This window comes from Gymnoscopelus braueri (assembly GCF_963280865.1).
Source record: "Gymnoscopelus braueri genome assembly, chromosome: 24".
In the NCBI taxonomy this organism is placed as follows: Eukaryota; Metazoa; Chordata; class Actinopteri; order Myctophiformes; family Myctophidae; genus Gymnoscopelus; species Gymnoscopelus braueri.
The window spans coordinates 40,057,263-40,085,110 of record NC_137626.1 but is presented as its reverse complement, the minus strand read 5'-3'; the positions used below and the strand labels follow the sequence as shown (position 1 = coordinate 40,085,110).

At 41.8% G+C, this 27,848-nt stretch overlaps 1 protein-coding gene across 1 annotated transcript; it reads left to right on the top strand.

The window, feature by feature from the left end:
* The first annotated feature begins 3,614 nt into the window (after positions 1-3,614).
* LOC308080928 (sodium- and chloride-dependent GABA transporter 2-like) lies at positions 3,615-27,848 on the top strand. The gene is made up of 14 exons (XM_080423035.1): positions 3,615-3,860; positions 5,214-5,348; positions 7,325-7,465; positions 7,723-7,813; positions 9,327-9,459; positions 12,029-12,163; positions 14,805-14,908; positions 15,540-15,664; positions 16,240-16,352; positions 16,881-17,018; positions 17,191-17,293; positions 22,052-22,152; positions 22,687-22,857; positions 24,745-27,848. Exons 1-14 carry the CDS (start codon positions 3,647-3,649, stop codon positions 24,871-24,873), a joined length of 1,833 nt encoding a protein of 610 aa, XP_080279161.1. The 5' UTR covers positions 3,615-3,646; the 3' UTR covers positions 24,874-27,848.

The window sequence follows — 27,848 nt, the reverse complement described above, 5'->3', positions numbered from 1 at the left end:
GTACTTAGTTACTTTCCACCAATGCTTGAACCAAAAATGCCAGACTGACTGCTGGTGAGGACAGAGGAGCTAGGACAGAGCAAGATAAGGATCTGGGACGCACCCATTGTTGGCTTACAATGAACAATTTACAATGTAGGCATTTAGCAGACACTCTTATCCAGAGAAACTCACAATAAGCAAGAAATGCACGTTCAAAGAGGCTCCGCCTCGGTGCATAATCACCCTGTCGGGCTTTAAATTTCAATAATGACTACCTCCCCATACATTACCCCTTGCTAAACGCATACAAAGAATGCAGAGAGACAGTGCAGTGCCTCAGTTATCTAGGTCTAGGATCACAGGTGAACCAAGAACCTGTAGCATCATTGGCCATTGGCTTCCTCCTTCATTATGCCAATGGTCACTGGCCCATGTGAAAGTTCGCACCAATTGGCCACTGAGGTGAGGGGAATGGATGAGGACCGACAGACAGACAGACAGACAGACAGACAGACAGACAGACAGACAGACAGACAGACAGACAGACAGACAGACAGACAGACAGACAGACAGACATTAACATGCATATTACAATGAGTCCTGGATTGTACTGTTAATACCTTTTAAAGAATAGAGAGTGAAAAGTGAGAGAGTTTGTAATTTTGGAGACAGCGCAGAACCTTGAGGTCTGCTATGAGGAGATAACACCCCCCCCACACACACACATACACACACACACACACACACACACACACACACACACACACACACACACACACACACACACACACACACACACACAAACAACGTGCGCGCGCACACACGCACAAAGTCGGCCTTGAGCGGGGCGTCGCAGATAAGTCACACAGTCAAACCAAACGGCCAGCCGAGCCAAACAAAACCAAACGGTCGAGTCACTTATTCAGCCCAGCCATCCAACATGTGAGCACCTTCTTTTTACTTCTACGCTTTGTGCTTATTTTGTATAATTTATATTTATTTAGAGGGTGTATATAGGCCTGATATTATAATGTAATAGGCCTATATACTGTATGTATATATAATATAATTGTCTGATCGCAGTTATTTGAGACAACATTCTTTTGCATAATCCTCAGAATCGTTTGAAGTTTCAGCTACAAGCTCACAACGTGTCGCAATGTGACGCCTTGTGAGCTTGTGCATCGGCTATTTACACTTATTAAAATCATTCAATATGGCCTATTTGGCCCAAAGTTCAATGGCAAAATCACAGTTACATCAATTATTTGTATGAATCGTCAACTAATTATGTCTTAATGTCGACAGCCCTAGGTTGTAGAGAAGTGGTTCTAAAACTTTTCAGGCGGCAACCCCCAAAAATAATTTAACTGGGGACAGCCCACCCTGACAAGCACTTGGAATTGTAGGAGTTGATGCAAGTTTGACTTGGTTCCACAGAAAATAACCGATCTACAGTACATGCTGATCTAATTGCTCACAACGCCTCACGTTGCGAGGTTATTTTCACAATTGTTGCCTCTTTTTTTAGGTAATATTTGACAATGTGGCCAATGTTTGACCATTTTTATAGTATAGTTTGTTGATTACCGATGCAGTAATGGTCTTTTTTATTATTTATTTTAGAGGTATTAAAGGTCTTAAAAGTCCTTAAATGGTTATACACTTATACTGGAGTCTACGTTGGTTTGTTTACTGTTGAGAGAGAGAAAACAATGTTGGCACATTAGGCTAATCATCTGAGGACCCCCCAAAATTATGTGGGGACCCTCCTGGGGGTCCTGATCCACAGTTTATGAACCACTGTTGTAGAGGATACTGTTGTATAATGTTTGTTCATTATTGATGCCGTTTCTTTTTTGTGGGATATTTTTACCCTGCTGTATCTTACAGTACTTTCTCTTACCCTGTAACTGTATCTTAACTGCCGTGCTGCCCTAGCGACTGAATTCCGCCCGCAGGATCAACACAGGTCTATCTATCTAAAGCAGGGGTTTTCAACTGATTGTGAACCAGGGACCACCACCCTGACTTAGATTCAACCTGGGGACCATTGTTGTGTTGGGTCGGGATTTGGGCTTTTGATAAAAGTTTTTTTTGGTAACACGTGTTATGCATCCGATGTCTATGCACTGTTTCTCAAACAATTAGGTCTGCAGGTGGAAAATGTTTTAAAATGGAAATACATTTTTCATATTTCCAGTCCATCATATTCCCAAGTCCATCAAAAAAAATATATATATTTGAATTAATAAGTGTGGTGTGGGGGGAAAAGCTTGAAATTGAGTATGAAATTGAATAATTCACTGCACGATACTACAAATTATATCAAGCCCTTCAGGTCATTATTCAACTGAAATAGGTCCAGAGCTCAAAAAAGGTAGAGAGCACTGATCTATTCTTATCTCTGTTACCCTAATTCCGTTCTCTTACTTTAGCCAACCTTCCATATTAAACTCATGTTAATTGATATACTGATTGTATGAGCGCCGAGCACACACAAGCACACACACGCAATATATATTTTCTAGTAATGGGAAATGTATATCGCGTGTGGGCACGGTGGTGCAGTCGGTAGCGCTGTCACCTCACAGCTAGAAGGTCCTGGGTTTGATTCCTGCCGGGGACGCTATGGGCACTGGGGGTGTGTCCTCTCCTCCGTGTTATCAGTGCCCATAGGTGGGGTTGGCGAAAGGGCCTTACTGTGTGGAGTTTGCATGTTCTCCCCGTGTCCCCTAGGGTAGGTACCCTCACAAAAAACATGCAGTAATCCTGGTCTCTATACTGCCTCCCCCTGGTCAGCCGGGGCGCCTGATGGAGGGGAAAGGAACTGGTTGGAATAACGTGTTCCTTCCATGCGCTACGTCCTACCGGGGAAACTCCTCCCTGTCAGGTGATAAGAAGCGGCCTGCTCACTCCTCATGCATTGAAGGAGGTATGAGCTCAGTTCAGGGCTCTCCCTAGGCTGGCAGAGGGAGATTTGCGCCCAGGATTATAAGCTTAGGCAAAAATCGTGGGATAAAAAATATGTATTTATTATATTCCTAATAATGAAATGCATGATCAGGGACCACATGCAATTCCTTCACGGACTACCAGTGATCTATGGACCACCAGTTAAAAACCCTTGATCTAAAGGACTACAACTATCCATGATCTACCTGGCAATTATTCTAAATGATCACTTTTTTTATGATTTGTTTCATCATCAATTTGTGGAAAAAATCTATTTCTTTTTTAATACTTGAAGGAATTTATTAGTCTGATTAACTAGGCCCTATTTTTATACTTCATCGTGTAACAGTGTTGCAGAAAAACATAAAAAATAGTCGATCTACAAGCTCACAACACATCATGATGCAACATGTCGTCAGCTTGTTGCTCGGCTATTTTAAAAAAAATTTAAGGAAGAGAAAAGGATCTGAAACTTCGACCCCCCCCCACAATCGATTAATTGTATTCAAATTGAAGATCGATTATTTTTCATAATTAATTCAATCAATTAGTTTGATTAACTGTTGTACCCCTATCTCTGTGTGACATTGTGTGACATTGTGTGACATTGTGTGACATTGTGTGCGTGCGTGTGTGCGTGCGTCTTCAATTGAGGCCTTTTTTCCCCCTACCCATCAGGGCCCTGTGCGTGTCTTTGCCGAAACCCAGCATGTCTGACCAGGAGGCTCCAGTACAGGGGGCCGCGCTGCTGAATGGATCCCACCACAAGAGCCTCTCCAAGGGGCCGGAGTCCGGAGAGGAGGGCCTGCAGGCCCGGGGCCAGTGGGCCAGCAAGGCAGAGTTCCTACTGGCCGTGGCAGGGCAGATCATCGGCCTGGGCAACGTGTGGAGGTTCCCCTATCTCTGCTACAAGAATGGCGGAGGTACGTTGTATAGGGATGCACTGTATCAACATTTTGTCCGATATCTGTCAAATTAATCGATACAGATATGGCAATATATGTTTCCAGTAGGGATACCTACCACCTTCCACCTGTTATACAGATTATGGATGCCGATTTGTATTTAAAATGTTCTGCCATCCCTATTTTGGTCGTGTCATTATGGGTGAATATTTTCAAACATTATCACATTTTCAGAAATAGACGATCTACAAGCTGCACAGATGTTCTATTTGTCATACCATAAAGTACTGTATAGGGGCCTAAAGGGCCATGAAACCAGCTAGGCTGATTCCATAGTTGGTTTTCCAGTTCAGGTGAATGCAATTAACTTAAACGAGGAGCTGCGCAGCAAAAACGGGCTTGAACAGTGTCAAACTGTCATATTCTAGCTGCTGAAATAAACTTCCCATGTGGATCATTGTTGACAAAGAACAGAACATGGATATTGTGTGCAAAAGGATTATTTATTTATTGTCCATCAGAGCAGTGAGGTCACAGCTTCTCTCTACTTTTGTAAGATATTGATAGCCTAAACTTTGAATTTGTTTGCAGTTTGCTTGCTATTAAGACTCATAATTTTAGGATTTTGGCTGTATGTTGTCAAATGTATTCATCTATATTTTGCTGTTGATCAAATGTCGTATTTTTTTACTGTGATTTGATGTGTACACTGCGCTGCGACAATCAATGAGACAGACTGTTATGCAGTTAACTTGTTCTACTGGGTAGTTCTAGTAAAATGGTAGTTTTAATATTCTAGGATAAATGAATGATGATAAAAAAAAAACGGGGCACATCGGTCTGTACAGAATACTCTCTCTCTCTCTCTCTCTCTCTCTCTCTCTCTCTCTCTCTCTCTTTCTCTCTCTCTCTCTCTCTCGCTCTCGCTCTCTCTCTCTCTGTTGCTCTCTCTCTCTCCCCTCTCTGTCAAAAGCGTTACTTGGCGCATTTTAAGCTGGAATATAGGCTCGAAATCAAACCTACCACTGGCTATGTGCAGCGTTTGACTTGATGTTGAATCTCAACCAGACAACGTCTACCATATTGACAGGAAAATAGCGCAGAGCGGAAACTGTGAAATCAGCGTGGGCATTCCACGCACCAAGGCCACTGTGGCCGTAGGTCATGTAATTTTTCAAGGGGCACTCGGCCAAAGAGAGGGGCCATGGTCGTCGTTGCCGCCGTGAAATTCCTGCCCTGGTTGTGGCACCACAAAATATCCGCCACTGCTATACCCTATTCCTGGTGTTGTGCTTAAAACGTTCGTGTGTGTGTTTGTGTGTGTTTGTGCGCTCGTGAGCGTGCGTGTGTGTGTTGTTTTGTTGTTACCAGGGGTGTTTTTTGTGCCATACCTGCTGTTCCTGGTGTTGTGTGGGGTTCCACTCTTCCTGTTGGAGACGTCTCTGGGCCAGTTCACCAGCCTGGGCGGGGTCAGCGCCTGGAGGACCATCTGTCCACTGTTTGGAGGTAAATACTGACCCACTGGGGACACGTTTTGCGGTCCGATGGCCGCACCGATTTTGGAGAGTCCTAGAGCAGTGATTCTTAAACTTGTTTTAAATGTATTTTTATTTAAAAATACATTTGCACACTCTCAGAGTTAGACATTTAAGGCTCAATTTGGTTCCATTCTTACACTCTCAGAGTTACAAACTTGTAAGGGTCCATTTGGTTCCATTTGTACACTCTCAGAGTTACAGGCCTGTAAGGGTCCATTTGGTTCCATTTGTACACTCTCAGAGTTACAATCCTTTAAGGGTCCATTTGGTTCCATTTGTACCCTCTCAGAGTTACAGTCCTGTAAGGGTCCATTTGGTTCCATTTGTACACTCTCAGAGTTAAAGACCTGTAAGGGTCCATTTGGTTCCATGCTTACACTCTCAGAGCTACAGACCTGTAATGGTCCATTTGGTTCCATTCTTACACTCTCAAAGTTACATTTGGAACCCCTTCAAGGAACCTTGACTGGGTGTCAATAGACCCTCATACAAGATTTGTTGTTCAAATTTAAAATTTCAACAACAACAACATTTTGCTTGGAAATAGCTGATTCAAGGTCACACATCACACATCACATTGAAACACGTTGTGAGCTTGTAGATCTACTAATAAACTAACAAACTGACTGTGATGCTATATTAACACATTTTGCTGGGGACCCCCTGGAACCCCTTCAAATACCCTTGGGGGTCCCTGGACCCCACTTTGAGAACCTACTGGTGTAAATAATTCCCACTGTTAATCAAATTAGTTGAAGCACATAGTAGCTTGCTACTTAGCAGAAATAGACATTAAAAAATAGATGTTAACGTATATTTTCAAAGCATATGACAGCTTTTAGGAAGTGTAGTTCCAGACTCTATATAGTTCCAGGAGTCGTAGTTCCAGACTCTATATAACATTCAGGAGGCGTAGTTCCAGACTATATAGCATTCAGGAGGTGTAGTTCCAGACTCTATATAACATTCAGGAGGTGTAGTTCCAGACTCTATAACATTCAGGAGGCGTAGTTCCAGACTCTATATAACATTCAGGAGGCATAGTTCCAGACTCTATATAACATTCAGGAGGCATAGTTCCAGACTCTATATAGCTTTCAGGAAGTGTAGATCCAGACTCTATATAACATTCAGGAGGTGTAGTTCCAGACTCTATATAACATTCAGGAGGGGTAGTTCCAGACTCTATATAACATTGTTCAACCTCATGCTGTCTTGAAGGAAGCCGTGATCGTGCATTCATATGAATTAATTGAACCTGGTTTCACCTAGTCACCTCCTCAACCTGCTTGGCCTGAAACAGGACTGACTAGACTTAGTCAAACCTTTTGTTTTGTTTTTCTTAAATCCTGGATGGTTCTCAAAGTGTGGTCCGGGAACCCCCACGGGTCCTTGAGGGGATTCCAGGGGGTCCCCAGCAAAAGATTAGTTAACACAACATCAAAATCAGTTTAACAATTTTAAACACTTTGTCAAAATAAATAAATTGAAAACCGTAAAAAAGATAAGGTATTAATTAAATATAGTATATATTATAATTATTTGGTCCTGGCACAAACTATTTTCAGATGAAGGTCCGTGGCCAAATACATTTGGGAGTCCTTTAACATAAAAAAGTTAAACCTCCAGAAGGACATTCTTTCTATATATTCCACAGGCCCTGTGAAGCCTTGAATTCATGATGGAGCGGTTTAGTTTTCTGGCATTCCTTTACCGTCAATGAATTAAGAACATACTTGACGAATTGATGTTAACAGGCGGCCAAGATTAACGGCTAACAAACAAACATTTGTTCATAAACTCCAACTCAGTATAATCCACGTTTCTTGTATACTTGTATACTGTATACTTTTATTGTGATACTGTGTGTGTGTGTGTGTGTGTGTGTGTGTGTGTGTGTGTGTGTGTGTGTGTGTGTGTGTGTGCGTGTGCGTGCGTGTGTAGGTCTGGGGTATGCCAGTCAGGTGATGATCCTACATGGGTGTGTGTATTACATCATCATCCTGGCCTGGGCCGTGTACTACCTGGTGTACAGCTTCCAGCCTGTACTGCCCTGGTCCCACTGTAACAACACCTGGAATACTGGTAACTATAACTATATATATATATATATATATATATATATATATATATATATATATATAACTATATATATATATATATATATATATATATATATAATCCAGTTTCATGATGATCCATTGTGTTAGATATTACAGAGCTGATCCTGATTATTTAGGATTATATGGACCTGAAAACCTATAGTGTGTGTGTGCATGATTGCGTGCGTGCATGATTGTGTGCGTGCGTGCGTGCACATGCGTGCGTTTGTGTGTTTTCAGAGGCCTGTTTCCTGTTTGACTCCCAGAACCAGTCGACCAATAGCAGCGCTCCACCAGAGAATGCTACATCTCCAATCATGGAGTTTTGGGAGTGAGTGACGTGTGCTTGTATTCACTGTAATGTTAACCTACATTACACTATACACACATTATCTTAACATTCTTATACCATTATATACTGTATACACATTATTGTTGTACTATATTATATTATCATATACTATCTTACGCTATTATATTTGCTACTATTGTTATTGTTACTACTTGTATCTCTCGGTCTCTCCTCTGTCTCTCCCTCTCTCTCTCTTCTTTCCCCCCGACACGGTCGAGGCAGAAGGCCCCCACCCTAGAGCCTAGGGTCTTCCTGACGTTTCTTCCATTTAAGGGGGAGTTTTTCGTTGCCACTGTCGCAAAATTGCTTGCTCAGGGTGGGACTGTCGGGTCTCTGCTCTACATGTAAAGTGTCTTGAGACAACTTGTTGTGATTTGACACTTTAATAAAATTTAATTGAATTGAACCTCAACTGTAAAACTATATACATCAGCCTAGGGTTTCATGTCTCTTTGATTTGATTTGGACACAGTTAACATAAAAAAAAAAAAAAATAACATAATACAACTAAAACCGGGAACGCATCTGTGTAACCACTTCAATCATTATTTCATACTTTAGCTATTCAAAAATAGCAAATCTTTCAATATACTGTATATATTTTGAAAGCAAACATTTTTAACTCAAATCTTTGCTTTTGGGGGTCCCTGGAACAAAACATTTTCAGATGGGGTCAGCGGCCAAATACATATCACTTTAGAGATCCTTGACCTGAAAAAGTTTGAGAACCACTGGTTTAGCAACGTTAGGATTTAGAAGACATTTTGTAGAATCAGAACCTCAGGCCTTAATGGGTTTAAATAAGAAAGTAATACAAAAATGAGAAATGAGAAGGCTATGAGAAGATTCATTGTCTCTTTAACTAAATTCTGATGCAACCATAACAGTAATTAAAATGAGCTGTCAGCCTGATTGGATTACACGGATAAACAAAAAAATAATGATGAACCTGTGTGACTGATTTAGATATTCGGGCACAGTCCTTGTATTGACCAACTTTCACATCCATGTTTCAACTTTGTAGAATGTTTTTGTTTTGTTTTGTTTTTAAATGAATGCCCTAATTTGTCGTAGAAGGGTGTCACGCAAAAGTACGATCTACAAGCTCATAATGTGTTGCATCGTGTCTGTGGGTTTTATAAATATTGAACCAATGAAAAGTATTAACAAGAGCTTGGGACTAAATAACAACCACATTGGATAGATTGGAACACAGGTTTTCTTTTTTTCTTTCTTTCTTTCTTCTTTTCCCCTTTTTTGTAATTTTCTGAAAAGTAATAGGTCATAGGTTCGGTATTTGTAGTGCGTTTTAGGAGAGTACATTATGGGAATAACTGACATGTCAGTTTCAGCCTGATTTGACCTCCATTGACTGCTAAAGATGTATTATATCCGTTCAGAGTCCCTAGACTCCATTACCCTGGTTCTCAACTGCGTGTGTTTGTGCTTGTGTGTGTGTGCGCGAGCATGTGCGTGCGTGTCTCTCTCCCAGGCGCGAGGTGTTGCGTCTGTCCGGCAGTGTGGACTCGTTGGGTCCAGTGAGCTGGAAGCTGGCATTGTGTCTGGCGGTGGTCTGGGTCGTCTGCTACTTCTGTGTCTGGAAGGGAGTCAAGTCCACCGGCAAGGTGAGAGGTAGAACCAAAATGACTTGAGTAAAAGTAGCAATACCACAATGTAGAAGTATGCTCAGTTTACAAGTAGAATTTTTAGGCCCAATTAAAGCTCTCGTTACAGGTAATTGATTGATTGATTGAATACTTTATTAGTCATAAATGTAAACAGCACAAGGTACAGTCAGACATTTAGGCTAAAAGGATAACACAAAAAAAACCTGGGGTCCATTCTGGTCCTGTGTATTCAATTCATCAATGTAAAAGTTCTGTATTCAGTTTTGCTTTGTATTTTGCTTGCATTATAGCCCTCTAACAGAGTTATTCTCAACCTTTTTATTTATTTATTTCAAGGACCCCTAGTTTGATGCATTAGACCACAGACCCCATTTGATACCCCTTTATTTTAATCTCTGGGACCCCTCAATCTACACTGTAAAATCCTCAGTGTTCATTTTTCCATTCGTACACTCTCAGGGTTACAGACCCGTAAGAGTCCATTTGGTTCCATTCGTACACTCTCAGGGTTACCGACCCCATTTGGTTCCTAACTATCAATCATTTGTCTGGGGACCCCCTAGAACTCCTTCAAGGACCCCTGGGGGGTCCCAGGACCCCACATTGAGCCCCGGCGCTCTAAAGTAACCACCATGACCCACTGACATCTATTAGTGCGAGTTCGCCGGCCAGTCAAAATGTCATCTCACAAAATAAAATTCTGAACAAGTTTGTTATTTTGTTCCCATCAACCGTGATCTATCCTCTGCCAACGTACACATACACACACACACACACACACACACACACACACACACACACACACACACACACACACACACGTACACACACGTGCATGTCCTAAAGTAGATTTTCCTTTCTGAAAAGCTCCCACCCTGCATCGTACACCTGCCAATGCTCTTCGCTCACTAATATTATTTGGAAACATGGTTTTCATAGTTGCATGAAATAGAAATGGAAACTGTCCCACGTTAACATTTGCTGGGTGGAAATGTTTGAATGATGTAATGTGACATTGATGATTCGCTGACTGAAATATATTGTATTGAACCAGGTCTTTCCAGTTTTAACTTCACATAACCATATTTAAACTTAATTTTGTTTTCCGCAAATGAATGCCTGAGTTCGTCACACAAAAGTATCAAAAATTGCCGATAATTACAAGCTCAAAACATGCTACATCGCAACGCATTGTGAGCTTGTAGATGGGCTAGATTTTTTATTTTTTAAGAGAAAATATTTAAGTGTGTGTGGGGGTTTAATAAATATTTGAAGCAATGAAATGTATTAAAAAAAAGTATATAACTACATTATTATTTACCTTTCCTGGAATGTAACGGTTTTGGTTTCTGCCAAACTGATTATTTGTTGGGTGGAAATGTTGACATTGATGATAGTCTGACCGAAACGTATGAACCAGGTCTTTCTAGTTTTCACAATATCGTTGTTGTCGGGCAGAAACCTTGTATCTGTATAATTCAACTTTTTATGTTTTTTTCCTAAATTAATGCCCCACTTCATCATGCAAGACTTTGAAATGTTTTATATTTTATAGTTTTTGAAATATTTAACACCCAATGCATTTCCAATGGGTTTTGCTAGTGGGGAGAGAGAAGGAGACATAAGGAATGACCCTTGTGTTCGTAATCTCACTGTGCCCACAATCTTTACACTACATGTACGGGTCTGCTCTCCGGTTTAATCTAAAGATCTAAGCTGTGTGATGTGTATGTTTTGAGTTAAGACCATTAATATCAATCCATGTCCCTCTGCACTGTAGCAATTAGTGCACCTGGGGCTGTTGCATGCTTAGTCTTTCTGGCCTTTCAAGGAACAATCCACTCAAATGCTATTGCTCATCAATACATAATGCTGGTGAGTGGTGCAAAGTAACTAAGTACATTTATTGAAGTACTATTAAACAACGTACAGTGCTTGTACAATGCACAGCACAATTGTGTCTCACACACACACACACACACACACACACACACACACACACACACACACACACACACACACACACACACACAACCTTCGAAAACACCTAATCTACAAGTTCACTGGAGCATGGAGACACGCGGGCGCACCCCACACCCGTCACCCCGCCAGCTATACCCCTCCACCTCCACCCCCGTACTACCATCATATGCAGACAGGTGTGTAACTGATGACAATTAGGAGAAACAGGTGTTCCCAAGCTGATCAGCCTATCAAGTCTACACTCACACACAACACAGACAGAGACACCAACACAAACACAGAGCACTGCCCGGGACCTTGACAATTTGTACTTTTTATACTATTTTTTTTTAGCTTGAAGCGAGTCCACACAGTTTCTGCAGGAACTGCATTTCTAGTTAAACATAAAGAAAAAAAATAAACAGTTTTGGACATACAAGGTTTCCACCCGACAGCGGCAATATGTATTTATTGACTTACTTGTAGTGGCGTCTATGCAACCGTTAGAACTGCGTTCCTGGTATGAAAGCGTCCATGCAACTGCAGTCTATTATTATTGTGCAGTTAAACGGTGTTGCCGACCACTCCTCTGTGGACATTGTAGGTGGTGTACGTGACCGCTACCTTCCCGTATGTCATGCTGCTGGTGCTGCTGGTGCGCGGTGCCACCCTGCCGGGCGCTGCCCAGGGCATGATCTACTACCTCCGACCCAACCACACCCGCCTGGCCGACCCACAGGTATATGCCAAGGAATTGAATTGAATATGGTGTTGACATTTTAAGACCCATTAACACCTTTGACAAAATGCCTTCTAAATCAGTACTTCTCAAAAGTTTTCGTGCCATGGACCCCCAAAATGATATGTATTCCCCCCCCCACCCCCCCCCCCCTTAGATGAGAACCATTTTTGAGAACCACTATACTGTTCTAAACCATTGTTCTAAGGGACTGGTCGTTATTTAGTTACCAGGGGGGTGGTGCAGATGTGATTTCGTTTTTTTTTTTTACCTTGACCCCCCCCCCCCCCCCCGACCTCCAAATATTTTTCTGTGACCCCCCCCTGAGTGACTGGAGGAAAATGCATGACCCCCCCCCCCCCCCAATAAACCATATTTTTGTATATTCACAGAAAATAAAACGAATGCTGATATTTGACGTTTATTATAGGTTTATTATTATTATATATACTAACGGATTACATGTAACGCCGTAATCAGGGTTAAAAAAAACGGTAACGTCTTACAGTACATTTTAAAATGTGTAATCTGGATTACAGTAACAGGGGTGTAGTAACGGTCGGGGGTTACAGGCGGATTACATTCTCCCCTTCCCCTCATCAACTTTACAAACAAGTTATAAATTATTATAACACCAAACAACCACCCGCAAGAGCGCACACTCCGCACAGGCTGCAATGGATTCCTGGAAACGGCCAGGACGCACAGCGCACACCTCTCTCTACTAGGCTATTATTGTCAACACATCTCTGTGAATCAATTTTACTATAATCAGCAAAAGGGAGGGTGTCAATTCCTTGTGTCAATTGTGTTTATATAAGATGATAGTCTATTTAAAGTGCATCGCGCATCGCGCAATGCATTGCTCCAATTTATACACGTCAGCTTTATTCATCTATTACGCAGGAAATTCTCTCTAATCAGTAACATGTAGGTGATACTTATGTCTATCAAATGTGGTTTTATTGAAATGCAATCAAAGTCCAGAGCTAAGTTAGAAGCCAAACATCGGGTGTGTGCTCCATGTAAAATCCCTGCAGAGTTCATGTCGGACTCTGGTCGGAACATGAGCAGTGTTGCCAGATTGTGCGAGAGGAATAAGCAACATGGTGTATGAAAACAAGCCCAAAAGAAGAGACTATAATAGGCCACATGAGCACTTCAAACCTATATATGTCCATTAAACAATGTGCATATTTGTATGTTGGCTATCAGAGCCGTCTGGGAGAAATGCGGGGCCCTGTGCGCGCGCGAGGATGGGGGCGGTTTTGGGCGGATATTTCCGAGTTTTTGGTGGTTATTTGCGGTTATTATAATATCAGATCAGGCAACACCACAGACCGGTAGATAGGACCACACTATCAGCTGTCACATTCTCTCAGAAACCGCTGCAGTCGGCGCTGCCAAATGTCCAACCATACATTACATGAAGGCCAAACACAGCATGCAGGGTATATATAAATGAACACTAAGCACTGCACGTTGCATATTTGACTTACCAAAATGATTAGTGCTTTCTTTTAAGGCGAAGTCCTTTATAAGGTCGGAACAATCCAATTGATGCAACGGGTGATTCAATGGACAAGTTAGATGGTTCAGTCTGTTGTCATGAATCGATGCACTCCCCAGTAGTCTATTTATGATCATTTCCAGTTTGCAAAATGATCTTTCCCCACTACTGATGCAGGGAAGAGATACATTCTGAAAGCAATGTCAACATTGGAAAACGCACAAGCTATCAGTCTTTCAGTGGTAGGATATGAGCACCTCTCATATTTACATTTGATGAGGAAACTGTGTGACATCTTTGCTCTGTCTAGACACATGACAGACAGTCTGTAAAGAAAGTCTTGGTAGCCTACTTGCAGTAGCATCCGTTTGTGTTGGTTGAAATATTGAAGACATTTTCAGTAGTTTTGCTATATGTTAGTTTTTTCTCTGTTGTTCTAGCCGCTTTTTGGCACGGCTGAGATATTTCCGTATAGTCATTTTGAATCATCCGCTGCCAACGTGCTGCTGCTACGTGGAAAAAATCCGCCAGATATGTTTAAAAGCAAGTGAATGTACCCGCCCAATCATTGGGCGGGTACAATGCTATTTTTCCCAGCCTAATTACTTTGTAAATTGGTCAAATCTGGCAACTTTGTCTCTTGTTCACTGCGCAACTAAACAGAAGTGGGACTCCCACTGTGGGAGATACCATGTCAATTCACCATACAGGGTTATTAAATGCTTATAGATAGGGAAGTATAACATGTATGAAAAACTAATCATTTTTAAAATACACAATTCAATAAATGAAAGTTGTATGACCCCCCCCCCCCCTCTTCTGGGCCATACCAACCTCCGGTAAATAACGACCAGTCCCTAAATCCTAAGTTTTCTGAAAAACTTATGTTACTATAGGCCTACATATAGCTAAAATGTCTACATGTGTGTCCGTAGACATTAAACATGTAGACAAGCAGCAATACAACAAACAAGTATAAGCTGACTCCTCTCCTCTCCTCTCCTCTCCTCTCCTCTCCTCTCCTCTCCTCTCCCCTCCCCTCCCCTCCCCTCCTCTCCTCTCCTCTCCTCTCCTCTCCTCTCCTCTCCTCTCCTCTCCTCTCCTCTCCTCTCCTCTCCTCTCCTCTCCTAGGTATGGATGGATGCAGGGACTCAGATATTTTTTTCATATGGAATTTGTCTGGGCAGTTTGACAGCCCTGGGCAGCTACAACAAGTACAACAATGATTGCTACAAGTAAGACTCTCTCTCACACACACCCACACACACCCACACACACTCACACACACACACACACGCACACACACACACACACACACACACACACACACACACACACACACACACACACACACACACACACACACACACACACGTGCGCACACCCAAACCAAAGAACCATTACAGACGTATGCAGCTGTTTCCTGGGCATACGGGCGGTCGAGTGCTGCGATTGGCCGATCAGCCTCCGTGAAGAATGGTTGGAATGATCCGAGAAAACACACAGACCGAACCCCACCTAAAAAGAAAAGCCTTGCGCCCCGCTTTTCCCACACTCTCTCCCAAAGACGCACGCACGCACGCACGGACGCACGCACGCACACACGCACAACTCAGAACTCCACACAGAAAGGCCCTTTCGCCAACCCCACTTAGGGTATGGGCACTGATGACCCCTGAACAGTGTTTGTGCCGAGTTTGGTGCGGATTGGCATTATGCTTACGGATAAAAATGGCAAAATGTAACAAATGACATTCATAAAACTTGTTGTCCTGTGTGTGTGTGTGTGTGTGTGTGTGTGTGTGTGTGTGTGTGTGTGTGTGTGTGTGTGTGTGTGTGTGTGTGTGTGTGTGCGCGTGCCTACAGGGACTGCTACATGCTGTGTCTGCTGAACAGTGGGACCAGTTTCCTGGCAGGGTTTGCCATCTTCTCAGTGCTGGGCTTCATGGCCCAGGAGCAAGGAGTGGACATCTCTGAGGTGGCCCAGTCAGGTACCCTCCTCTCCTCTCCTCTCCTCTCCCCTAGAGCTTTGGTTCTCAAAGTGGGGTCCGGGGACCCCCAGGGGTCCTTCGGGGGGTTCCAGGGGGTCCCCAGCAAAAGTAGTTAACATAGCATCACAATCATTTTAACCACTGTATATGTTGGCTATTCAAAAATAGCAGATCGACAAGCTACATCTGCTATTTTTGAAACATTTTGAAAGATATAAAAAAACTTTGGAAAATGTTGAATTATTTAGATTTATTTTAACATAAATCTTCTTTTCTGGGGGTCCCTGGCACGAAACATTTTCAGATGGGGGTCCGCGACTAAAATATGACAAACTAATTGACATTTTATTCAAAAGACTATGACTAAACTAAATCAAAATGTGCTGTCAAAATGAACACTCCTCTTCAGCCTCTGTCGTTTGAACTGTTTTTCTTTATCGGAACCGTCACCCTTTTTGGGTTGAGAACGGCATTTCCGCATTCCAGGAACGAGGAAGTGACTGGGGCACAGCGTCAAATGTCCCATGAAGTACATTTTGGGAGTGACAGTATAATGTTGGTGGTGTTGTGTTCAGGTCCTGGCCTGGCCTTCATCGCCTACCCCAGAGCAGTGTCCATGATGCCTCTACCTCAACTCTGGTCGGTCTGCTTCTTTCTGATGATCATCATGCTGGGTCTGGACACACAGGTACACACGCACACGCACACGCATGCATGCCGTACAAATCATTGCGATTCATGGTTTAATGGCATTGAATCGTAGTTTTAAATCAAAACTACATTTCTGTTTAGCTTTTAGGCTTTGTAAACAAATAACTGAAATATGCAACAAAATGACAATAACCAGTAGCAATAATAATTTTTTTCAATAACACAAATAATCATGATTTGTTCCCTTCTCGATCCGATACCTGCAACCTGCAACTAGTACAGTAAGAGTATAAAACAAACACAACTGAAGCATTCAAAATACAAAACACTACAATTGTTTACTGCAAATGTATAATATAATTATGTCATACATTTTGTGATATCGGAAGGGCCCCGATACCAGCATTTTAGGTATAGTATTGGCAGCTTTTCCGATACTGCTATCAGTATCAGAACAACTCTACCAATAATCCAAATAAATAATATACTGTGGCCAAGACAGGCCATATTTAATCATGGTATACATGCATTGAACTGAGTGTGTCTGTGTTATCGCTGTGTGCAGTTTGTGAGTCTGGAGGCGTTGATGACCTCGGTGAGTGACCTCTACCCCCGGGTCGTCAGGAAGGGTCGACGCAGAGAGCTGCTGCTGCTGTGTGTCTGTGTGCTGTGTTACCTACTGGCACTGACCATGACCACTCCTGTATGTATACACCCTGTCTGTCTGTCTGTCTGTCTGTCTGTCACCGGTACATTACACGCACGCCTCACGCTCTCTCTCTCCCTCTCTCTCTCTCTCTCTCTCTCTCTCTCTCTCTCTCTCTCTCTCTCTCTCTCTCTCTCTCTCTCTCTCTCTCTCTCTCTCTACCCCCCAGGGTGGTCTCTATGTGTTCCAGATCTATGATCACTACTCCTGCAGTGGAGCCAGTCTCCTGCTCCTCTCCATATTCCAGTCTGTGGCCATCGGCTGGGTCTACGGTTCGATTCCACACACACACACACACACACACACACATGGAATTCAAAATGTACTTGAGTAAAAGTACGAAACTATTGGTTTCAAAATGTCAACCAAAAGTAGAAAGTACTCATTATGCAGAATGTCCCATTTCACAAGTTTTCAAATGTATAAAAGGTAGACCAATCTTTTGAAAATAGCAGATCTACAAGCTCACAATCTGTCGCATCGCGACGCATTGTGAGCTTGTAGATCGGCTATTTTCAAATGGCCGAAATATATATAGAGCTGAAGTGGTTAATGTATGTTTTGCAATAGTAATCAAATCAAAGTAACTAGTAACTAAAGTAATTGTAGAGTAATTGTGGAGTAAAAGTACAATATTTGCCTCTGAGATGTAGTGGAGTAAAAGTAAAAGTACTGAAAATTGGAAATGCTCCAGTAAAGTAAAAAATACCTCAAAATTGTACTTAAAGGTAGGGTAAGTGATATTTTTGGGTTAAAACAAAAAGTATTTTGTTAAAAGGTTAAAGCACTATATTCTGATAGTAATCATTGCTATAGAGTGTTTGTTCAGTAACAGGAGTCTCCCCGTCTCTCCAGCTCTTTAATAAACAGAAAATACATTTTCTGGTAGGTGTCAAAATCTCAGCCAATCAGGAGAAAGTACCCATTTTTAAGCTTCATTTTTATAGTGTTCCAGTTCCAATTTTGCCTGCTCATTTCTTAGTGTCATCACTTCCAATTTCACTATTTTAATCTATATCCTGATTGAGTTATCTATCCTGATTGGATAAAATTGGAACTGTAACTGAAACTGAAACGAAAATGCATTTTCTGTTTTATAAAGAGCTGGAGAGACAAGGAGACTCCTTTTACTGAACAAACAATCTATAGCAATGAGTACTATCAGAATATAGAGCTATTTAACACTTATTTTAACCAAAGAAAATCACTTACCCTACCTTTAAGTGCCCTGACCCCAACCAGAATCTTTTCATGAATGTAAATATATCTCTAAACATTTTTTAACACGTTTTAACCCTAATACCAAAATTTGCCTTTTCAGGGAAACCAGAAAAATGGTCCCCACAATGTTTATTTCTGAAATGCTACTATACTTGTGGGGGCATTTGGTCCTCACTAGTATATTAATACACGCTCACACACACGCACGCACGCACGCACACGCACGCTCGCACACACAAACAGAGTGTGAGAGTGTGAGTTGTTGTGTTCACATTTGCACATGTCATGGGCATGAGCGCTAGGCATGGGCATTTGGGCTTGTTTTTTTTGTTTTTTGTTATTTTTAAACACGTGGAGTGTTCCGTGCATAAACGTAGTTCAACGTACCATGATGGCTTCAAAGCAGAATGTTGTGCACATCCATATGTCACTGGTGCAGGTCAGCAACAGTATAAAAACTCAGTTTTTCTCACGTGCGTGCGTGCGTGCGTGTACACACATGCAGGCACACACACACAAACACACACACACACACACACACCCACACACACACATACACACACACACACACACACACACACACACACACACACACACACACACACACACACACACACACACACACACACACACACACACACACACACACACACACACAAACACACAGCGTATTAACATCCTAAGTAGGATTGGCTGCTAGCCAGAAGAACCCCCCCGCCCCCCAAGGCCCTAAACCTGCCCTGGGGCCCGTCATGTTGAAATCTCAGCCAGCCAGAAGGCCCCAGGGAGCCCTTGTCCAACCCAGACCCGCTACTTCTTAAATTATGTTCATAGTGTGTTGTTTAGCCTGCCTCGGCGCCGGATCGGTGGCGCCTAACGCGAGGAAGCCGACCGCGGGCACACGCAGCTAACGACATCACTGCTACAGCCTGCTAGATTGTAAACCAAGGGTTTTCAACGTTTTTGGAGGCCGCAAGGACCCCTTAGCTGAGAGAGAGATGGAGCAGGGACCCCCCCATGCATTATGTATAACATAATATTACTTTGCAGATTAAACTTTTACATAGATTTCATAGACTTGTTTGACAGCTCTATCATCAGTGTTGTTTTTTACACGTTACCTATTCTATTAACATGTTGTATTCATGTTAATGTTTTTTTTTAAGACGTTTTAGCCACTTAAACCCTCAATACTTGAAGAAACGAGTTGGTCTGCTCTTCTTACCCTCTACATCAAATCTCCTCACCAAAAATGCTTTGTGAGCTTGTACATCAGCTATCCTCTCCCCCCCCCCCCCCCCCCCCCCCCGTAGTAACTCTGAAAAACAACAGAGCATAGAAGAAGACAAAAGACGCAGGTCATCCTTCCATCAACATCAGATTTTTTATGCTTTTATACTTTTTGCAACATCGTAAAAATCGACGAGACTGATCAGAGCAATGGTTCATGAGTTATGGCCGTTTGAAATGTTAACCCATTAAAACCGGGAAAGCATCTGTGTCATTTTAGATTTTAGTATATAAACCAACATACGTTTTTCAGAAAACTCTTAGGATTTAGAACAGTGGTTTGGAATAGTGGTATGAAGTGATGCGCTGTGAGCTTGTACATTTGTACAATTTTTTACATTTTTGAAAAATCTTGAAAGTGTAAAAGTTTTTAAAGGGATATTTCACTTTCAAACATGTTTGGGGTCATTCTAACGTTTACTCTGGCTTTAGTTAGCCTGGTAAACCCTCCCTCCGGAAATCTCAATTCCATTTCATTTCAGGAGTGAGTCTGGCCTGATCCGCCTGTCTGCAATATTGGCTGTGCTGGAGTTGGGCGGGAGTAATACCGTTGACTGACAACCCCTTCAGCCAATGATAATTTTTCCCCTTCAGCCAATCAGCAGTTCACCAGTCTTAATGTGACGCGACGGGACTTTTGAGACAGCCATACCCAAAATGGGTTGCCTTTTTCGGGTACAATGGTGTCACTGCCCGCCCCTACCGGTTCTCTAATTATTATTTTTTAAATAGGCTTTGTCATGATTAATTGACCACATATATGAAGTTAAACAACTAAATTCTATCCAAACGATATCTTATAAGTAAATTCCGTGCCTCAAAATAGAAGTTAGAGAGCTTTTTGAAGTAAAAAAATAGCGGAGAATTGGCCGCACAGGAAAAAGATGGCTGCCGTTCGTGTTTTGGGCTCACTCGAACTCGCCACCTGATTGGCCAACGTAAGCTGTCAATCACAGAACAATGAGCGACGACGCTGATAGGCGCGTCCGTTTGGCATACACAGCCAATATTGCAGAGAGGCGGTTCATGCCAGACTCACTCCAGGAATCAAATAGAAATGAGATTTCCGGAGGGAGGGTTTACCAGGCTAGGCTTTAGTGAGCACCCCACACAGTTTTTAAGTTGCTTGATTCAGTATTTAGATATTTTATATTAATTTGATCAGACACGCCCCTTTCCTATACAAACCCATTGTAACTTCAAACTCCATTTTAAAGGTATAGGGTAAATTATATTGTTTGGTTAAAACAAAACGTTTTTTATTAAAAAGTTAAAGCTCTATATTCTGATGATAATCATTGCTATAGAGTGTTTGTTCAGTCACAGGGGTCTCCCTGTTTCTCCAGCTCTTTAATAAACAGAAGACTAATTTCCAGCTAGTTGACAAAGTACCCATTTATCAGTTTTATTTTTATAGTGTTCCAGTTACAATTGTGTCTGCTCATTTCTTTGTGTCATCACTTCCCATTTCACTTCTTTAATCTGTATACTGACTGAGTTCTCCATCCTGATTGGATAAAATTGGTATCCCGACATGAAAATGCTTTTTCTGAAGCGCTGGAGAGACATGGAGACTCCTGTTAGTGAATAAACACTCTACAGCAGCGGTGCCCAAACTTTTTGGGCCGTGCACCCCGTTACCTACCTTCTTTCTGACACCAACAGGGGCAAAACAGCGAAACTACAGTCATATGAACTGTCACTGTCAAAGTATAAATCGGTGGTCCTCAAAGTGGGGTCCATGGGACCCCTATAGGGGTCCATAGCTATAATAAACAGGAAGAGGGGCCAGTTATCACCGCGTATCAAACTCTTTCCCTCACGCGATGGTGTCGTGCGCCGATAATGGCAGAGAACGGCTAACCTACAAGCTCACAACGAGGGGCGAATGTGACATGTTGTGAGCTTGTAGATCAGCTATTTTCACCAGTGTACTCTTTTTTTTTATTAGAATAAAATGAATGTTTTTTTCAGTGGTGTAAAGTAACTAAGTACATGTACTCAAGTACATGTACTTAGTTACTTTACACCACATGCTTAAGTACTTAGTACAATTTTGAGGTACTTTTACTTTACTGGAGTATTTCCAATTTCCGATGCTTTTACTTCTACTCCACTACATCTCAGAGGCAAATATTGTACTTTTACTCCACTACAATTATTTGATAACTTTAGTTACTAGTTACTTTGCAGATATAAATTATTACATTATAAAACATACATTAACCACTTTAGCACCTATTTTATACCTGATCTGTTATTTTAAAACATTTTTGTACTTTTACTTTTGGTACTTTAAGTACATTTTATACCAATACTTGTGTACTTTTAGTCAAGTACATTTTGAATTCTGGACTTTTACTTGTAACAGTACTTCTACATTCCAGTATTGATACTTTTACTTAAGTAAAACATTTGAGTACTTTTTCAACCACTGTTTTTTTTGGACAGGTTTCCAGGTGCACATTCATGCTAACGTAAATGTAAACTCATGCTGTGTTGACTGTTTCCCCGTGCAGGTCCCGAGCGCTTCAGCGCCAACATCAGGGATATGATTGGCTACAGCCCACCGTACGTCTTCACTCTGTGCTGGAAGTACCTGACCCCCGCCGTGTGCATCGTGAGTTCACCTTTCACCTTTCACCCCCTGATCTGTGACAACCCCCCTGACATCACCCAACAACACTTGGTGTCCGCTTGCTATTGAGATCTGTCTGTCTGTCTGTCTGTCTGTCTGTCTGTCTGTCTGTCTGTCTGTCTGTCTGTCTGTCTGTCTGTCTGTCTGTCTGTCTGTCTGTCTGTCTGTCTGTCTGTCTGTCTTGTCTGTCTGTCTTGTCTGTCTGTCTCTGCGTTTTGAGCTTGTAGATCGTCTATTTTCAGAGTGTGACACACACAGCGAACCATAAAACATTGTGTATTTGTTCTACTGGATCTCTTCTCCAATAGTCCTTCCCTAACATTTTTGTCTAGTTTTGATTTGTTGACAAAAGAGTCAGTATATTTAATTTTAGTCATCATAGCTAAGTTTTTATTTACTCAACATAGTTTTAGTCGACAAAATTAGGACTTAGCCTGACAAAATGTTTCAGTCATGATATTTTGTATTTTTGCTTTATTCCATGAGGACTAACAGTGTGTCTCTGTCTCCGTACAGGGTACGTTCATCTTCTCCCTGGTGCGGTGGTCTCCTCTCAGTCTGGGTAAGGGGCTGGTAGCTCCGGCCTGGGCCACGGCTCTGGGCTGGGTCCTCACTCTGTCCTCTGTGTCCCTGCTGCCTGCCTGGGCTGTGTACGCTGTGGCCACCACCCCTGGTACCCTGATGGAGGTTAGAAAGCACACGCACGCACGCACACGCACACACACACACACACACACACACACACACACACACACACACACACACACACACACCCACACACACACACACACACACACACACACACACCAATTTAGTTCATTTTGACAGCATAGTCTTATGTCGTTTTAGTCATAGTCTTTTGAATAAAATTAAATTTACGTTTAGTCATATTAGTCATCCAAATTTGGCTACTTTAGTAAACTAAAACTACAGTTGATTTAGTCAACTTAAATGTATTTTGGCGGGCCTTGATGGTGTTGTAAATGCCTGATTTATACTTAACTGTGTGCCGAAATATAGCTGATCTACAAGCTTGTAGATCTCTTCTCCGCTAGTCCGTCCCTCACATTTTGGTCTAGTTTTTATTTGTTGCCGAAATTGTCAGTATATTTAGTCATAGTTTTTGTCATTATAGCTTAGTTTTTGTTTAGTTTTTGTCGACGAAGTTAATCGACGAACATTTCTCGTCATAGTTTTAGTCGACAAAATCAACACTAACACGCACGCACACACATACACACACGTGCGCTTGCGCTCACACACATCCTTGGAACTCTGTCATAGGTTGTGCATGCACACAGCGGTCAGGGTGTTTATTATCTTGTACTAGACCATTCCTGTCGGGGCATATGAGCACCCAAAGTGTGCAGTTTGGGTTATGCGCTGTGCAGAGACAGTATATCAGGGATGGAAAGTGAGTTTGTACTCTATACTGTGTACTACAACACACACGCACGCACGCATCCCGTCGCCGCGTTGTGGAGCCACAGTGAACACACACAAACACACATAAACATCAACAACAGGACAGAAGGAGATAAAGTTCTACCAGCTATACCATTTGATTTGTTTGGATTTGTTTGACGTGATGGAATTATCACGTCAAACAAATCCAAACAAATCAAATGTAGCTTGTAGGGTGTGTCTTTTTTCCATTGTTATGTGCATGTGCATGCCTTGGACTTTCTCATCAACAGAGAATACCTGATCAGCTTAATGTAATCCACTAGCTACCGTACCGTGCCAAACCAAATGGTTTAGCTGGTAGAACTTGATCTCCTTCTGTCCTCAAGTAACACTGTCTTTTGAAAAGCCAGCAATATCTATATTAGCTATTTGATGTATAATACGCACCCACTCACCTTCGCAGCTAAGTGGCCCTTTTGAGGTTGAAGCACTGTCTGTACTGATGAGACTCAATTATTATTATCCAAAATAATTAGGATTGAATCTGTTGGTCGTAAAGTGGCTCAGTAGTTGCAGACATACTATTGTTTTAAAATGTGCAGCTCATTGGAATAGACCCTATGACGCATTAGGAGTCCATTAGTATACATTTAGGGCTAGGCCACTGTGTTTTTGGTAAGATGATTATTTTGTCCGTGGCAAAAATGAAATATTAATGAAAATGTCCATCCCAATTGTGTGTACAGGTACCATGTGCAATAGGCCTACTAAAAATCTCCTGCAACTCATGTAATGAGCATGTCACCAAAGTTATTCAAACACATTTTTATATGTTTCTACATTATAATGAAGAAAATATATAGGCTATATCAGATCTTTTTTTTCAAAATAAAAAATGTGCCTCGGACATAGACATGTCTTGCCACGGACATGTCTGTCCCCCGTCACGAACACACACACACACACACACACACACACACACACACACACACACACACACGGCCGTCGCGCAAACACAAATAATGTATATACTACTGACATTCCTTACATTATATGTAGGATTATTATTATTATTATCTCTGCTGAGATGCTGAGATATAGACATACAGTAGCTGTGTTGCGTTGAATTCTATTGGCTGATCCTTCATGCCCCTCCTCTGCCCACAGCGTATTCGTCATCTGTGTCGGCCTGTGGACGGCTCAGGTCTGGATGGCCCCACCCCTCACTGCCACGTGGCCAATGGAACAGCTCTACCCCTCACCCGAATCCAACCCAAACCTGACCCCAAAATATGACCCAAGGGGCTGGTTCCAAACCTGCTTTCTTTTTTTTTACTTGGAGACCCCCGTTCTTACAGTACATTGTTCCCATTCACACACACATTCACCAGTGGTGTAAAGTAACTAAGCACACGTACTACTGCACTTATGAACACTTTTGAGGTGTTTCTGCTTTACTGGTGTATTTCCAATAGTCAGTCCTTTTACTTCTACTCCACTACACTGGCACGCTGACTCTCAGAGGCTCTCAGAAAACTTTAGTTTACTAGTTATTTTGTAGATTTGGATTATTATCACAACACATACATGAACCAATTCAGCCCCATATTTACCCCACATTTTTGGCCAATTTTTGAAAATAGCAGATCTACAAGCTCACAACGCGACACATCGCAACACGTTGTGAGCTTGTAGATCAGCTATTTTCAAAACATTTGTATACGTCGAAAACTGGGACATTCTGCTTAATGAGTACTTTTACTTTTGGTACTTTAAGTATATTTTGATGCCAGTACTTTCATATTTTTACTCAAGTGCATTTTGAATATAATACTTTTACTTGTAACAGAGTATTTCTATAGTGCGACATTTATACTTTTACTAAGTGACAAATGTGAGTACTTCATCTATCACTGACATTCACCCATTCACACACACATGGATCTTCTGATTGGTCTCTGTGACTCCCTGACTGACCAACCAGCAAGCTCCTATTAACGGTTGTTAATGCTGAGCTTGCTAAACATGTAAAAAACTGAACTGAAAAACTGTTTTTCAATGATAGTTTATGTAGAGATAGGATATGTGTCCAACCAAGCAAGAACAGCCAATGGGCGTGAAGAGGGGCAGGATCACAGGCGGGGCTTGACAAAGGGCCAATTGGTCCTCATTAACACTCATTTTAAGATGGCACCGTTGTCACGTTCAGAGTTACCATGACTCTGAGACACAGAGTGGTCACTAGACAGAAATGATGCCATCTTATAATGAGCGTCAGTGAGGTCCACATACATGAAGATAAGGTTGAAAATGAGTGAAGTGCTCCTTTAACACATTGACCGCCGGGCCCGTAGTTCTACGGGCCGTTAAATCCAACGGTTAAGCGCCGATCCCGTAGCCTACGGGCTGTGGTGCTTTTTCCTTTTTTTTTATTATTTTTTTTTTTTTCAATTTTCTAGGGGGACCATTTTCAGTGTAACACCACCCGAAGTCAACCAGAAGTGCGATCCCGTTTTTTGTTTCCCGTCTGCCTCCATTCTAAGTCGTACACAAAAAGCCCTGTAAAAGCCCCTGTAAACATGTAGTTTTTCATCCTCGCATTTCCCATGTTAACATAAACGGTCAGAACTCAAACATGGCGGCTCCGTTTGACACGTGGTTTGGACTGGTACACGCAGGGAGATGTCGCCGATGTAAACAGACCGTGTACGGCTCAATCTTAAGGATTTTAACAAGATCTATGGCGACGTGAAAAAAACAAAAAACAACAATAAAACGTTGGCACTGGTGAGTACATTATGAGATTAACCTCTGGCGGTCAATGTGTTAACCTTGACTGCCAGAGTATTTTCATAATATACTCACCCAGTGCCAGCGATTTTTGTGTTTTATAACCTTTTCAACCGGTCACAGAAATGTTATATCCATTATAATCCATCGTCTGACCGTGTGTATAAACAAACACGATCCATGCACCAACCCCCAAAGGGTTAAGTTTTCAGAGCCGAGCTGTCGTGAAGTCGTTTTCACCCGCGCAGCCAGGCTGCAGGCAATAATGCACGTATCCCCCCCCCCCCCCGATGGCCACAGAACATTTATATATATTATGATCGCGTGTCAGACCGTTGGTAAACACAAAGGGGATAACTGTTCGTCGTCCAGAGAAAAGAAAATATAACCGGAGCTTTCCATTCATTTTTTATACCGTGTGAGGTTTTGTCTAGAAATCAAATTTTTCAAGATAAAACCGGAAACAGGAAACGGGATGACGCTATTTCCGCATCCGGGTGAGTGGAAAGTGAGTGGAAAAGGAACCGGATGACGGATGTTACAGAGAACAGCGCGATCGTTTATTAAACAATTAAAAAGCTATTCGGCCAAGTGGACCAAGTAGCAATTGACTCGAAAATGCATCGATGACAGTCAAAGAGTTAAGTGACAGTTGGGAAGGATCATTCAAAAAAATAAGTATTATTATTATTATTATTATTATTATTATTTTAACGCACAAGGATGGGGATTGGTTGACTAAAGGTCAACTTGCTCCTTTACGACATAAAAAAAAAAAAAAAAAAAAAAATTCCGGTTCGGGTTCACGAGTTCTGAGAAAAAGGTTCTGAGGCCGGCCATCAGAAGTTCTGACTGACGTCAACTTCCCTTTCCCAACAATAATGTTCGGACGTTGGAAGGAGCGTGTATTGGGCCTTAAAGGAATATTTCACCCAAAATATGACTTTTTTCCTATCAATTAATCACCTCATGAATCCTTGAATACATGGAGATGTTGTTGTTTTTGTCACATTCCTTGAGCCAATAATCCAATATTTGAGTTAATAGGAGGCCAATGTTAACAAGAGCAAAACCATATTTAAAACATTCTCTTTGAAGCTGGATCATCAGTATAGGCTCATCAGTGATTACACTGTGAGAGTTGTTTTGGAGTTTACATTATTATGTTAATACTATAGTTTTGCGTTGGTCTCTTACCGCAGCGGACACTGGGTATATTGAAGTATGGCTCAGGAATGCGACAAAAACGTATTCCAATATTCCGTATTCCAAAGTATTCCTTTGTTTAAGACATAATTACCTGGGTTTGAATGGAAGCATGGTGCTTTCTGGCTGTAATTGGAGGGATGTTTTAATGTGTATGTTCTGCTGTTATGACTTGAATCTCATCTGTAGTGACTCTGTGAGTCGCACCAGTTTTTTGTATGTTTTTGTTCTTTATAAAGTGTTGATTTGTTATAAAAAAAAGGTGATTAAAGCTA

Coding starts and splice junctions, on each gene's coding strand:
- LOC308080928 (XM_080423035.1), top strand. CDS start 3,647: ATGTCTGACCAGGAGGCTCCAGTACAGGGGGCCGCGCTGCTGAATGGA. Junction 3,861..5,213: donor CTGCTACAAGAATGGCGGAG/GTACGTTGTATA, acceptor TGTTGTTACCAG/GGGTGTTTTTTGTGCCATAC. Junction 16,353..16,880: donor TGCTGGGTCTGGACACACAG/GTACACACGCAC, acceptor CGCTGTGTGCAG/TTTGTGAGTCTGGAGGCGTT.